Source organism: Anomalospiza imberbis, chromosome 13 (assembly GCF_031753505.1).
Source record: "Anomalospiza imberbis isolate Cuckoo-Finch-1a 21T00152 chromosome 13, ASM3175350v1, whole genome shotgun sequence".
Lineage (NCBI taxonomy): Eukaryota > Metazoa > Chordata > Aves > Passeriformes > Viduidae > Anomalospiza > Anomalospiza imberbis.
Genome location: NC_089693.1, coordinates 13547882 through 13564081, shown reverse-complemented (window position 1 = coordinate 13564081; position 16200 = coordinate 13547882). Strand labels below are relative to the sequence as shown.

General features: G+C 36.5%; 1 protein-coding gene across 8 annotated transcripts in view; it reads right to left on the bottom strand.

Annotated features, from left to right (window-relative positions):
* Positions 1-16200, bottom strand: part of TCF12 (transcription factor 12) — a 162312-nt gene that overhangs the window by 106265 nt on the left and 39847 nt on the right. For all 8 annotated transcript variants that reach the window (XM_068204050.1, XM_068204049.1, XM_068204053.1 and 5 more), the window contains exons 4-6: positions 14105-14178; positions 12108-12176; positions 1379-1481 (exon numbers count right to left, since the gene is read on the bottom strand). In XM_068204050.1, the coding sequence (XP_068060151.1) occupies positions 1379-1481; positions 12108-12176; positions 14105-14178 (246 nt within the window). The remainder of the gene's footprint in view (positions 1-1378; positions 1482-12107; positions 12177-14104; positions 14179-16200) is intronic.

Below are 16200 nucleotides of genomic sequence, written 5' to 3'. Positions count from 1 at the left end.
TTTCTGTAAAATAAAATCAGCATCAGCTACAAAGCCTAGAGACATTCCACACATGCTGCTGATCAAAAAAAATGAGAAGCAATTGAAGTAAGTTGTCTTTTTAGCTTTCTGCTAAAACAGAAAAAAGCAACATGTTTGAAAGAATATTCAGGGAAAGTCTACTTTGCTTTATCAAAATAACAGCTACATTTTAGCTTTGCTGTCTTCAGATAAAAGTGTCATTGACCAATTGGCATGTCTTCTCTCTAGTCAAAGTTGACAGAGATGGGCATTTTAAAATAATTGCCTGTTTTCAGTTTTGCATATGAAGTCTAAACAAAATTCTTTGCTTAAACAAAAAAAAAAATTCAGCAATAGCTGAGCTTTGTCTGTCTCTGTTTCAGAGAAAATTAAAGTAGTAAACAAAGACTGAGCAAAGTAGAAAGATTTCCAAAAGAAATTGCAGACCACCAGGATTTGGATTTAGGTAATCCACTTAGATTACCATGGCTATGTCTTAAAAGGACAATACTGAGATCACAAAATAGGTCATGTCTACAAGATGGGGAATATAGAAGTGAAACAACGTGAAATGCAGAAATTCACAACAAATATTCAGAGTCATCCTGAAATCTAAGCTACAAAACAAAAATGGTCCCAAGACCACGTGTTGCCAAATTAAATATTTTGAAATCAACAGTTTTATGTTCCAAACTGGACACACAAAAGGAGATTTTCCAACCAATGCCATCAACACATTAACATGTTTCAGGTAACATGAAGTGCAGGCAATGAAAAAAAGCTTTCAGTAGCTAAGGCCACAATGTAATACACCATTTGCTTGCTTTTTTCCAAGTTTCAAAAGCAGAAAATATTAAACAGGTCTGGAAGCAGGAGTTTCCACCTATTTCTTAGAAGTGACAGAGTTTCTAATATAGAAAATATCAAAGAAATTAGAAAATGAAAAATAACAAGCAAGCCCTCAAATTATTACCTTAAGGGAAACCTACAGTAAATTGGTAGGTAGCACAAGAATTGAATGTTAGAAAAAAAAAACTTTAAATGCACAAATAAAAAAATTGATGTAAATGTTTTCTCAAACAAAATTAAGGAAAAATAATCTTGAAAATAATTTAGAATTTACATCAAATCAAAATATATCAGCTTTCTAGATCAACTTAAGATCTTGGTATTTCCTTCTTCTAAGAAGTCCTGGATAATGGCCTTTATGAGGAACTCACCCAACATAAAAAGATTTGAATAGGAAAGTCAGTGTTGCTATGAGAAACAGAGCAACTTCCAGATGCTTGACATGTCAGGCCTAGACAAGGGAATGAAAAATGTCTCTTTCTGACCAAAGAGGCTTTGAGGGGATACTCGTAAAGAATTACCTACTTACCCATCAGATTTGAGTTCATGAAAGGTGTCGGGGACAATCCTTCATGAGGCCCTAATCGACTGTCATTCAAGTGATCACTGTAATGAGGACTGTCTGCAAAACCCTAGAGAAAAAAAGACCAGAGTATTAAACAGATTATTTGGCAGCCCTGCTAATTGAGTGTAATGACACTTTCCTAATTAAATGTGCAGAGTCACAATTGGTCATTAATCACAAAAGTTGGCTTTCAGGTCTATCTCACAGAAATTACTCTCTGCCCACATATTACTTTCTCCCCATCAAAAAGAAACCACATCATTTCTTAATAAGCTGTGTCCTCATGGACAAGATTTCCAAAAATCGAATAATACAGAGATATTTTGATATTTGAATCCTCTTAGTGTTAAAAGTCACTAACCACAGAGAGTAAAATTAGTCTGAAGAACTTGCAACTCTTTTTTTTTTTTTTTTTTTCCTAAGCTTTCTCTTTGCATTAATAAAAGACAGTAAAAAGTTCAGGAAGAGTCACTAATGTTAAGAAAAAATATTGGTGCAGATGAGAAGAACAAATTCCATTTCTTCTTGCAGCCTGCTATTAATGTTACATATTAATAAGCATTTTGACACTATCACATTATTAACCAGCATAGCTCACTGACAAAAGGTTAACTTCCATATTGTGATTAAATAAACAACTTTGTCACCCAATTTTCAAACGAGCACTGAAACACTTTTTTGCATTTTTCTACCATTAGCACAGCCAGCTTACCAGGCCTGGAGTGCCCTTTACACAGTCAGGAAATACTGGCTTATTGAAAGCTTACACCAAAGGAAGAGGAGATGGAAAACAAAGAAGTCCTTGGATGTACATATTCTTTAATTAATCCAGTTACGTAAAGCTCTCCTCAAGACATTTTGAAACCCCATCAGCTTTTCCATATAAAGGTATGAATATGCCATAGGCCCTTCAGACTTACCAAATGCACGCTGAATCACTAATTCTGTACCAAAACAGGAAAGACCTGGCACTCAAAATTGTACTTCCTTTGTAGCCAAAGTTTTGAAAAATATTGTGTAAACGTTATCTTACAATTCACACTTAGTCACTTCTTGTTCAGAAACCTACAGCTCAGGCCTAATTAAGAGAGGAGGGAAAATTGTTCACAGCTACCAGAAACCATCCCAAGTGCCCTGGGACTATAAAATCATCAATCACTGAACATTTATCATTTCTCCAGACCGCAGGCTCACATTCAAGACAACATTAATGGGGCTGAAACAGGCCTCCCTATCTTAGCAGGCGTGCTGTCAGATCTACCAAAGGGCTGCTAAGTGAGGGCTAAAGAACTGTCACAGCACTGCTGCTGCTTATGGATGCGTGTCACACTCCTGCTGCTGTTCTGCTGCACAGCAATCCTTCTGGAGACCCAACTCCCCACTGAATCTTTGGCTGACTTTATCTGCTTCTGAATCGGCGATACACTTGTGATAGGCATCCAGAAACAATCTTAGTGACATTTACAACTTGGTTATGACCACAAGGGTGTCCTCTGGAAACCATGACCTAGCCCCGTCTGTCAGACAAGCAGCGTGGAACAGCAGCTGCTGAGGAAATGGAGTGGCTCCTAGCTAAGGTCACCACATGTGGTTTATTTTTATGCTGAAATGAAACAAGAAAGAAATTAAATCTGCTGCATAAAGAGACAAAAATTTGCAAATACAGGACCAAAAACAAAGCTCCTGAGTAGGTAGCTTTGTATTTGTGTCTCTGCTTTTACTACTTAACGTGGTTGTTTTTAAAAAACCTTTTTCCCTAAGATTTTAGTTATAATTTTTTTTTAAAGAAAGAAAATATAAAGGGCACTATCAGTGATAAAAGAGGATCCATATCTCGGACATTCAGCAAGTGGTGCCCAAAAAAGGCCCAGAAACAGCGATCTTTAAGACATCTATATTTATAAAGCAAATCAGATAAGTACTGAAAATATAACACAGGTAAGACTCATTTCGTATACAGCTGCACATCATTCAACACAATCTACCTAATGCACAGGACTCTTAATGGTCCTCCCCATGTTAATATTGCATACCCCCCTCACAAAATAGAGGAATTGGAGAACTGGGTGGGTGGTTTACACAAAAATGAATATTCTTCCTTCTATCATCAAAATTCCTTTGAAGAATATGTGACATCATATTCATTTCATATACCCTCGCAGTTTCCCAGAATGCACTTGCATCCAATTACCACATCATACAAGTTATACTTCTACACTACCAGACAAATCACCTACTTCATCTGCCTGGAAAATACTCAGGGTTATCCTTCACAACACCAAAGCCATTGAAAAGAAAACATTTGCTATACAGGGTGAAAATGCACTAAGGGATACACAAGCCCTTTAATAGAATTGTTTTTTTTCTGGACTTCAACACAATTCCTAAAATTAATTGTATCAGGCATTTCATTATTTGCCACTAGAGAATTCTCACTTATGCAAATTGTAACCTATGCCTTCACCTACAGAGGACCAATGTACAAAGGTCTTACCTTGGCCACCATGCCTGACACCAATTCCTCAGTCTCAGTATTCAGTTATGGATTATCAACTCAGGCCACAGAGTTCTGTTTGGGATTAGAAACCCTGGGCTGATTCCTACAAATAACACACCCACACTAAATGAATACAAAATAACTACAAACACGTGCAGTTTTGATTTAACAACTTTTGCAATTCACAAAAGCAAATGAAGAAAAATCAGAAGAGCTCTAAGGACGGTGATTTAAATTACACAGAGTTTTTTCAGAGCATTCTTCACATTTAAACTGTACTTAAAAATTGCATCCCTCTTACCATTCCTTGCTTTTGCATCTGTATTGTTAACCTACAGAGTAAACAGCAAAGTGCTACTACTGGGAAGAGTTGTAACCAATCATAGATAAAACTTTAGAAGCTTCTACTAGCTTCTGATAAGCTACTGGAAGCTTCTAGTCATACAGGCAAAGCTCAAAAAATGTATTTAACAAATACAACAGTGAAAATTGACAACGTATGCTTATTGCTCAAAGAAGAACAGTTGAAAGCCTTAAAAAGTCTGGAATACCAGTGAAGGATAGTGGTTTTTAAGACACACCCCATTTGTGTGACTGAGAAATGAAGAGATGACACAATCAGCTGGCACATGAACTCAGCCCTCATGGCAAAAGCAGCAGAAGATGGCGGGGAGGGATTTACATGCCATTCTATCAGAGCCCCTTTTCAAATCCATGTTTTAAACAGGACTCAATAATACATACTGCCAAATTTCATTCTTCCTTTCAGAGAAAGCAGGAAATCTCAGTTCCTGACAATTTTGAAGACTAGTCTACTGAAGCTCACTTAAATATAGCTGGATTGATACAGACTGCAAGCAGAAAAAGGAACAAATGAGTCATGCCACAAGTTACTCTCCCCTGTTGGAAAGAGCTACTTGATGGTACATATTCTGGCTGGTGATGTCATTCTTTGGACCACAGGTGGGCTTCCAAAGCCCTTTGGAGCATTTCTATCTCCTGTCACCTGCAGGGCACGTTTAACATAGAAAGGCTGGAAAGAGACATTCCATGCTGAATACACATACCCATTTCTGCCTCTGTGCCTTCAGCAAACCTGCCTATGGATTAGTATGCATCAAAGTGCATCCTTGGAGTGTTTAGCAAATAACTGGCAAAAAGTCTACTAAATAGGAGTTACTGGACAAATTTATTTCCTGTTTTAAGCACTTTGTTCTGAAAGAACTGCAGATAGCTGAGGGCATTTTTCTGCTTGCAGAGAGCAAACTGATTTTGAATATGATTAGATGACATAGCTGTAAACTCAAAACTGTATTGCTTATTCCAACTTCATAGATATTACAAAAGCAAGTTTTAACTTTCCCAATGGAAGACAAAACTTTTCTTTCTGTACTGCTGTAGCCCAAATAAAGTGCAATTGGGGTTAACTGTTCCCTTACACCATTTTGTAATGTTGTCACCGTTCACTTTGCACAGGCCTCTCCCTGGATCTCAGTCTGACTGAATGTTTGTGATCAGAAAGACCAAGTCAGATACATCTACAAATAAAAGCAGCAAGTATTGTCTACTAATAATACCTGTGATGAAATGCAGCAGAAAGACTACTACTAATTAGTACTGCAATTTAACTGAGTAGGAAGGCACTCTCAACATTGCATGCTCTAACTTTATTCGTTTTTCCAGGATTTCACTGGATTACAGTGATGTTCTCTAATCATTCCAATAAATAAAGTCCACCAATTTAAAAATTCCACAGTTGTAACATTCATTCCTACCTCTTCTGGGTAAGATGCCCCAAATGCACAAGTGACTTAGGCTCTATCTGTATCAGGATTTTCCGAGCACAGGGATGCTAACACAGCCAAACCAATTAAAAATCTGACACTACTTACAAAATTATTAATACTTGTACACAGGACACCTGAAAATTATCTTACATAATGTACTATTCTAGAAGACTCAGAAGACAAAATGGAAAAAATCCCCGACCCATAATCCAGAGTAAACACATTGCTTACCAGGCATGTTTATCCTACCAAATCGTGAGAGAAGGCCTGACACAATGAGTCTATGCCCCATTTTACAAACAAAGGGATATTTAACCTCCTAAAACACAATGTCTTTCAATGACCATTAAAGTTCTGTCATTTTGGTTAAATTTAATTACAGAAGTCACCTAAGAACAAGTCAAAAAGTCAAAGTTCACTGTTCCTACTCTTTTTCATTGCACTGGATCCAGGTTTTCTGTGGGATTAATCCTCTCTCATTTACTTCCCCTTCAAAAACATAAAACTATTGTCCCTTAGCAATTATTTTCTGAAGTCACATCATAAGCACACACATGCACACATGCATAAGCAAAATTGTACTCCTGCCCCTAAAACAAGCTGTGGAGTTTTTGATTTTGTTTTTAAATAACCACAACATTTTGTTTCCACTTCAGGGTAAAATGTGAAAAATGGAGAAGACACTGCCACTACATGGCACACCATTTTCTTATGCATTTATTGAGTTCATACTCGACTCATTGAGTTGTCCTCCCTGTACAATGTACTACTCCACAGCATTTCATTTGCTCAAGTCCACTAGACTAGAGATAACAGGGGTTTTGTTTGTTTCTCCTCCCTTAGCCCCAAGCCCTCTCCTACACAAGTCCCTGGGAACAGACCAAAATCTAAGGCTTGTAACCAAGCTGCCAGATCACTAAGCACATATTTGCATTTTAGGAATTTACAATATAGCTCAATTACTGCCTTTAAACTTAAGACATTAAAATTCCACTAAAATGAATGGTTGAGTTCACAGTTTGACGTGGCTGCAGACCAAAAGATTAAACTTAATGAATGCTGCTTTCAATTCCTTGAGTTTTATTGTTTGGCTGACTTTAAATAACAAATATTAATTGTTTAAAGCTCAGGAATACTGAGGTCCCTTGCAAGCTAAATTTGGCAATGAACTTATGAATCAGGCAACAGTCATCCAAATGACTAATGTGTAAATGAACGAGCGAAGCTACTGCTAAAATCCACTTTATTTTGGATTATCTGGCTCTCCAAACTAATCTGAAAGTTCTACAGACAAACAAGAAGGGAAAAAACACAAGAAGAGGGGGGGAAGTGAGGAAAGAAAGCAAGATGCAGAGGCGGTGAGAGACAGACGGACAGACCAGAGAGACTGGCTACATCCAGGAACACTGCGTTGAGTCACTGACTGAAGGTTAGACAAGAGGCCCTGTACAACAGCCATACCAACGTGTCCCAGTGAATTTAAAAGATTATAGATTCTATTATCCTGAATAATTCCAGAAATACACAACCTTTAAAGAAAAATAGAAAGAAAAAGAAGAGTATTTTTAGTCATTGAATCTATGTAGCTGTCAACAGCTCTTGGAGGAAAGACTAGAGAGCCAAAAACATGGCTTGGTCTACTGAACACACAGATCAGGAAGAATGTTGCAAAAATTAAGGTAAGCTAAAAATAAATGTAGAGAAGAGTACTCTTCCTTTTTGCCTTGAGGATCACTTGCACTATATTCCTTGATTTTAATGGAACGTCAAGAAACATCACATTGCCACAGGTCATGGCCATAACTCCATTTAAATCATGAACAATCTTGCAGCAAACTAGCAGTGGGAACAATGTTGTTTCCAAGCAATGACCAAAATCATTCTTACAAAGTCCGGAGCAGATGGATGATGATGGGACTCTCCCCACACTCCTTACACTGTTTCATCCACGCTGCTCTCATTTGCCCACTACAATCCCAATGCTAAGGGACCAAGCTGAGACCTCTTTAATATGCCAGGAAACAAACACATCTCCCTCTGCAGGCTCCATGTCTGCCACCACCCAGCCCCCTGAGAACAGCCAGGACCTCAAACCCAACTCCCTTAGTTGCACAAGAAGCTTGGACAACACTCTTCAAACAGAGGAATGAATGCAGTTTGCTGATGAAGACCACCCAATCACACCAGAAACAAGGAGCTTTCTAGCTCCACTTTCTAGCTTTAATTATGATTCTCTTTCTGTAACCATCAGCAAGAGTTAACATTCAACTACAATATCCTAAAGACAGAAATGCAGCTTTTTGAGTTATTTGGTCACCTGCTACAACATGGCGGGGCGAAAGCAGGTATCACTACCTCAAATTTCACATATTATTGAGAAAAGTCAAGAGAGCTTTCACAAGTATCCTCTAATTGTCACCCTAAGAAACATGCTTTGTAACAGAGTTCCAAAACTATTGATTAGCTTTTTTTCCTATATCAAGTTGAAACACATGAAAACCTTGTGTGTAGGAATGGAGAACAATTGAAACCAGTTTATTTATTTTTTTTTATTTATTTTGAATGTTATTTATTTTTTAATAAACATCATTTTCTCCAGGTCTAAATCCATTTCCAAGAAGTTAAGTTACTGAGTGACAAATCTGATTTTAAACAGCTAAACCCAATAGCCCATTACACCTCTCTAAACTCCTGTGAGACAAATATCAACATGATATGCAATAGGACAATTCCCTGGCCACATAGAAAACTAATTTGTGAACAGATTCCAATGCTAATTCCAATGTGGTAGGTAGTTGCAATAAAAACAAAAGCAAAACAAAACAAAAAAACCAACCAAAATACCCATTTCTCTAATATAGATAAAATGAAAAATTCATATGATAGAAACCAGATTTTTCTAGCTTTTATCTAAGCTATAAACCAGGAGATAAAATGATAGAAGTATAGCCAACAGACTAACAACAAATGCTTAAAAAGAAGATACTTGAAAACCTGACTTAAGCATTCAGAATTTAAAAAACAAGACTTGCTTTGAAAAATGCTGCTTGTGAATCAAATTATAAAGTAGGCTGAAATTGCAAGTGTCCTGAGCACTGAATGTGGAATATTTAATTTGGGGTTTAATTCCACAGTGAATCATCTGCTACCTTGTAGAATACATCAGGAAAAGCAAATAACCAGCAGCAGAACCACCAAACAACCTCCCTCCCCTGAAAAAAGAAAAAAAAAATTAAAAAAAAAAAAATCAGAGGACAAAAAGGACACAAATACAACAGACTTGATAACACTTACTGTGTTTCTGTGTCCCTCTTGTCTTGTTTTGCTATATAACAGCTTTCCTTCTTGTTATGTACCTGAGATTAAGAGGTATAAAATACTATTTCAAAACCTGCTATCTCATTACTATTTTTTTACTTCTTTGCAAATTAAAAGTACTACTTGGGGTGAGGGGAGTATAGTTTGGGCATAAAGTATTTCAGATTCCAACTCATGTCTGAGTATTTTACATACAGTAGAGGGAACAACCTGTTGCCTGATGCTTCAAAACCATCTAATCTAACAGTGCTATCTTGATCAGCTCCACTCTGGTTTCAATTAAATACATAGAGCTATCTAAAGGAACAGGAGGAAAAACTGCATCCTCAGTACTGAAACTAGATTCATGTAAATCATGTCAAAATGTACACTCACAGCTTTTAGTGCAATGTACATGTTGCAAATTATTTGAAACACCCGCAGTTCAGACTTTGGAAGAAAAATGCCTCAGCTAGTTTATGCTAAATTTCTAACAGTTACAATTATTATGTGTGTATATATATATAAAGGAAATCCATCAAGGAAATGTCTTATGAAAAACATTTCAGATATGCTTGATTTGGAGACAGCAATCTGAAGAGATAAACTGACTTGCTCCTTTTATGTTATGACAAAACCAAAGTAATGAAAGAAAACCTCACAGAGCATTATTCTCCATGAAACAGCAATCATTAGCCACACCACAAGAACAACTACAACCAAAATAATGTTTAATAACAATACAATGCTTACTCCAAAAAAAGTGATTATACCAATTTGCTGCTACGTTTTAAACTGCAACTCGCAAATACACAGGAAAGCTAAAAAGTTCAGGATCATCTCACAACAGGAAGACAAAACTTTCGAGTGCTGTAGGGTAATATATTATTGTGCAATGTATTATTGTGCAGAAGACATGGTACTCCAGACAAGTACCTCAGAATTTGCTTCAAAGAGCTCAGGAGAACAAGACTTTTAAAAGGCATCTTCACCATTCTCTGCAAAACACATTAACAGCTCCTCTTCTAGTGCAAGGCATTATGAACACATGCAAAAATATCTGTAGCTTTATATCACTCAGGTAAGAGAAAGACTTGCATACATCAACCAAAGATATTCACTGAAAACCCACCACTGCTGCACATAGAAAGGTAAAAAACAAGATTGGAGACTAGGAAGAAAAACAAGCCCCACAAGACACAAACTTGGCGCAAACTTGGTATTGTATGTGGACTTCAGTACAACAATTCAAGAATAAGGGAGGTCAGCAGAAAGTCACAGAATTCCAGTGACTGCTAACTACCATTCCTGAATTATTCCTATAAACAATAAAGCTTTCCTACTTTTGTCTTCACCCTCCCCGCAGTAGGATCTTTTCATATTATTCATTTTTCTAACAAAACAGTTGGTGTATGCAAAGAGATTTTGCTCACAGAAGTCACTAATGTCTCCATTTGTACCTTTTCACAAATCTAAGACCACCACAGCAAATTCAAACGTAAATACCTGCTGTTCTTTCAGTGTTAGAACACTATTTAGCATTAGGTAATGAAAAGACAAGGCTCCTATATGAGGTTTTCTCAAGCCTGCTGTGATTCCTAGCCTTTAATGTTACTTGAAGACACTATTGAAGTAAGAATGGTTTAGCTTTCAATAAGGTATTACCAGAGACTCTTAAAATAAAATAAACTACTATTACATATGAGAGAAGGTTCTTGTCCAAATTAATTATTGATGAAAAGATTAAAACCTATGACAAACACCCAACCCCAAGCACAGGAACATACATCTCATTTTCACAATCAAAAAGAATTACCAATATGTTTTCACCAATTCCCCAAAAAAACCATACCCATACCAACACTCTTCAATAATTCCATGAATAAATAAAAAAGTGGATAAACAAATACAGTAAAGTTTGCTGATAGCAATTTTTTAAAAATAATCCTAACTAAAAGTTAGTGCAAAGTTGCAAAACAAGTTTTCCATGAAATTGGTAATAAAAGACTAGATAAAATCTGGTGTAAATAAATACAAAATGAACACGCTCAAAAATACAAAATGAACACGCTCAAAAATAACTTAATGTCATAACAATGTGGTAACTATGGTGCAATGTAAGACAAAATATTACTTTTCTACACAGTTTTTAGAACATTATCACATCACAGCTCAGTGGCAAAGAATGCATGACTTCGCAACAAGAAAGGAACAGAGAATTAATCTATCATTATGTGAGGCAGAAATTTATGGTATACCCTCCTCTTGGCTAGTGCATGCAGTCAATCCCCCTAACTCTGAGGTTATGCAGAAGGAGCAGAAAGATTCAGGGAACAAGAACCAACCACAGGTTAGGAGCAGTCACTATACCAGCAGATACCAATAAATTGCAATTCTTCAGCTTGGTTGAATATAGAAGTGGCATGTAAAATAAAGGTGTTTGCAGGGAAAAGAGTAAAAATTATGAAGCATATCAGTAACCATTTGGAACACAGGAACATGGTGGCAATCAGTTGCATCACTTGGCAGCACACATAAGACAAATAAATCCATAAATTTCAGCACAAAATCCTTGTAATTGTTACCAAAACTGTAACCAAAGCCAGAGAAATTCACAAACAGCAGAGAGCAAGCCCAGCAATAGCTATAAGAACCATGTCCAAAAGGTTGGCTCTGCCCAGGAAATCTAAGCAAAGAGCTGGGGTATTGCTAGAAGGGTACACCGTAAAGGTGGTAAAATATTTGCCCTATACTCACACTCTTTCCTTATGCATCATCGATGGCCACAGTCAGACCATTCATACTGAACTGAACAGACCTTCAGCAGGATTTGGGAAAGAAAAATATCCTTTAGCCAGTATTCCATCATCTTTTTTCATTAGCTGTCAACAGGTATGCACTGAACTATCACCAAATTCCAATTCTATTATTGAAAACTGTTGCTCTTTCTGTGTCTTTGGAAATTCCAGCCAACAGTGAGCCAACACTTTAAATTCTTAATAATTTTGACATTATATTGTGACCTTTAGCAGAAAACTCTAGTAGTAGGCTGCACATGGACTCAAAAAAAAAAGTTGAAAATCACACACTATATAAAAAGAATAAGTGGTACCTCTTGAGATTTCAACTTTTCTATGTCTGTCGACAGGTCAGAGCTTTTTCCATGAAGACTGCCATTTTCCTGTAAACAGACAAACAAGCAGTAAAAACAATTAGGACAAGAATAACATTCTCTATTGAAATAATGGGGAAAAGCACTGGATTAGAAAGTTGAACATGTAAGACAATTACAGCTTACTTAAACTCTGTGTTAATCAACACAAAGAATAACCTAGATATGTAAAAGGCTGTGTAGAATTTGCCCTGTCTTCCAAGAAACCAATCTATACTCTCACAATACAGACCCACACCCTCATTTTTGCTCTTTCTCAGAGACATCTGGTCTAGCAGCACATGTAGGAGTAGACAGAAGTTATCGTTATTCAAAATCCTGAATCAGTAATTTGCCTCATTAGTTGAAAGAAAACCAAAAACTAAAGACCATACATCATAGCCAAAATTTATGCATGCAAGCTTGATTTAAACTGGTAAACAAAGTCCAGTGCTTTTTCAGTGAATTCAGAAATTAAATTCCTGTGTTCTACTTTTTTTTACAGAAGATACCAGCCACAGGATGAATTAATTTGTGGCTCTTAGTCTTTACCAATTCTATATATATTTCTACTGTTCACTTTGCTGGGGAGAACACAGGAATTACATTTTCCTTTGAAAAGGATTTGAGTTTTCTTTAAAAGAAAACTGTTATCACTTAAATGACATTCCAGATTACAATTCTTTATTGCCTCATTTTAAAAAAACAACCAACCAACAAAAAACACAACTAACACACAAGGCTCACTGACTTTACACTATTCAAATATCAGCTGGCTGATCCTCTACCATATAAAAATTGTGATTAATACAGCCACACAGCCAATGAATCACAAGCTCAAATTCCAGTTAGGTCAGCTTAACTCATAATCGATTAAAATTGATCAGCAACATAAAAAATGAGAGTCAAAACACCAAAGACATGATAAAAATATGAGTTACATAAAGCTGCATAGTAAGATTGCATTTCAAATGTAGAGGAGGCATTTGAAGGTTCAGCTCCATGCCCCAGGTTATACAGGAAGTTTTAAAATAATGTGGAATTTCTATGTCGCACAGAAATATTTCTTCCACACATAAAGTACTTCCACATTTATTATAATTTATTTACTAATGATCAGTGGAAAAATCCAGACTTCAAGAGAAACCTTTCTACTGCTGTCTTCCAAAGTAAGGCAGAGGCCATAATAACACCCAGTGAGCTGAACAAGGTCTTGCAGCCTACCCATTTCATTCCACAACACAAGAAAGCTGCAAAGGTTCAAGTGCTAGCACAGCTCTCTGACTCAAAGACACTGAAATCAGAACAGTGAAAATCAGTGAAACCAGGTATGCTGTGTACATCTAGTTTAGGTACTTAGCTCATTGTCCTTTTAGGGAGTAAATATTCATAAAAGAAAATGAAGTAGATGAAAGGGAATGTGAGTAACTGGGGCAAGCTTGCTTTGACCACTGCGTTTAGTTTGAAAAGGGTCATGTTATTTTAGGACATCAGATACTAGCAAGAACCTTCAGCTCAGTAAGTGGGATGGATGAGGCTAGAATGAGAACAGGAGGAAGATATTTAAAAAGAAAAGCCTGTCTTCAACATCATGACACAGCACATACTATAGCTGGTTAATGTTAACAGAGAGGCAAGTGCTCCTTACACTTTGCCAATAAATCTGCTCTGAAGTAACATGACTTCTACTTCCAATTTTTGACTATACGGTAAATAAAATACATGCTCATCATTCAAGCATACATATGGTTTATTTTCATGAATTCTAAGCCTATATATCTTTTAGTCTTAGAAACCTAAATTGATGCTGTAGCTCCTCAAAGTCATTAAAGTTTCTAAAAGATGCTAATATGTACATTTAAAGGAGTTTCCCTTCAAAAACTTTGCCAAATCATCTGCTGATTTACGCTGTACATTCCCATAAACTTTCACTATGAATTATTACGTGGCTATCTTACCCTTGAAGATTCATATGAAGGACTTGGCTGACCGCTTGTTCCCCAGGATGTGGCACCTGTTCGCTCATCCATACCTAGCAATAAAAAGAAAAATACAAACCTGTAAGAAATGACAGCAAAAACAATGGTCTCTGATGCAACCTGAAAAAAATATTCATCTGCTTCCATACACTCTAAGTAAATTCATCTGCTTTCATATACTTAAAGCAGTGTTTCTAAAAGCAAAACTTCAGATGAACAGCTTCCTTATTAATTCAGCTGGCTACAGAGGAACCTGTTCATTTGGACACCTGCAGCTGCTGAAAACAGGGGCATAAAAAGCCAAGAAATTTGCCAATCTGCTGTCTGCCCAACCCAATCCATAAGAAATTAGCATGAGTAACAAAACAAGCACAACGATGTGAACATCATGGCTTTTTGAGCAGCCCGATTTATCTGCATCTCAAGCAAGCACTGAAATATTGCAGCACATACTGTGAAACACATACTTGTTATCTACTCTTTGCTCTTGTGTCTTGCTTAAGTATTGTAAAATGTGCAAAATTATTTCCCCTGCTTGGCCTTTATGTGACACGCAAGATATTTTAGCATAATGGGGAAAAAAGGCAAGACAGACTGGTTATATTTCAATGGCTTAAAAATCCCACAGAGAATCATGGTCTCTGCACTACTATAACAGTAATATTTTTTACACTCTGTAACGGTTCTTTTAGAATCAGTTCCCTTTATGCAAATCCAGGTTGCAGCTCACAAGTGAAAGGGGAAGGAAAAGACCTTTAAACACTGTATCTGAATATATACCCTATGTATTATCCAATTTCTATCCAAATTTTATTGGTCAAACCACATTTCCAAACAGCTCATTGCAAAAGCACCTGAGTTCCTATAGCAAATTTCTTCATATAGGATAAGGCTGCTACTATTCTAACAATTAGGTTCCTGATTATCTGCTTCACAAGACATTTTTTTGTCACATGTGGAACACATCCATCCTAAACTGCAGGCTTCAAAGCACTCTGGCCTACAAAATGCAACTCATTACTTCCCTGCCATACAAACTTTTCTTATAAAAAGTTTTGATATGAAGCATAAATTCTTTATGTGATATATACTATAAACTATTTATGAAGTTTTATAATGCCATAATTTATAAATAAGAACTAAGTGTCCCAATTTATAAATAAGAGCAGAGTGCAAGCTACTCCATACAATCATCTCTAAACCCTAACTTTACATTGCAACTATAAAATTTTCATGCATATTTCTCATATGGCCATACTGCAAAATCGAATGTAAACTGATACTGTAAATAACTACCTATGGACTATTACTAATCTAATAATTATTTCCTTAAGAAATGTGCTTTATGAAGCTATAAAATAATGTTTTGACAAAGACAGCCTGCAAAAAAGAACGTTAAACTGAAAGTACAGTAAATCACTCAAATAAAAACTACAGACACTTTCTGTGTACTGCAGGAAAGATCCTCAAGGTTGAAGAATGCTCTTTGAACATGCAAAACCACCACTATCTTGAGCCAGCAGTTTGGGGAAGTTTACTGCATTTTGCAGCTGACAGTATTGTTGTTGTTTCATTGTAACTGGTCCAGGAGCTGAGTAAAGAGTCGTGGCTGGCACTGACAAAGGCAAAAGTAATCTTTTGGCACAATTGACTCTTTTCTGCCAGAAACAACAGTGCTAGTAATCCAGTCATTATCATAACAAGTCCTCCATTGCCTTCGTTTCAAAAGAGACATATGTGGGGTGAGAAAAGAAAAATATCTTACTGCAAGACAAAGTCCTTCGAAAAGTTTAAGATACAGTAGGTTATACCAACCCATTTCAGGAAATATGTGACTAGATAGTGGTTATGCATAGAGTGTTCAGATGCTAATCAGTAAAACATGCTACTCATTTGAAAATTTGAGTCAGTGGGACATAAGGACTTATGTTATGGTTCTGCTTAATCAGCACATGTACAGCTAAAAATTCAAGTATTTTAATTCTACCATTTGAATTATGCAAATAAGTTGTTTAAAGAAACTGCTCTAAACCAAAATGTAACTGCTTCAGATAGGGAAGAAAACTAATTTCTGA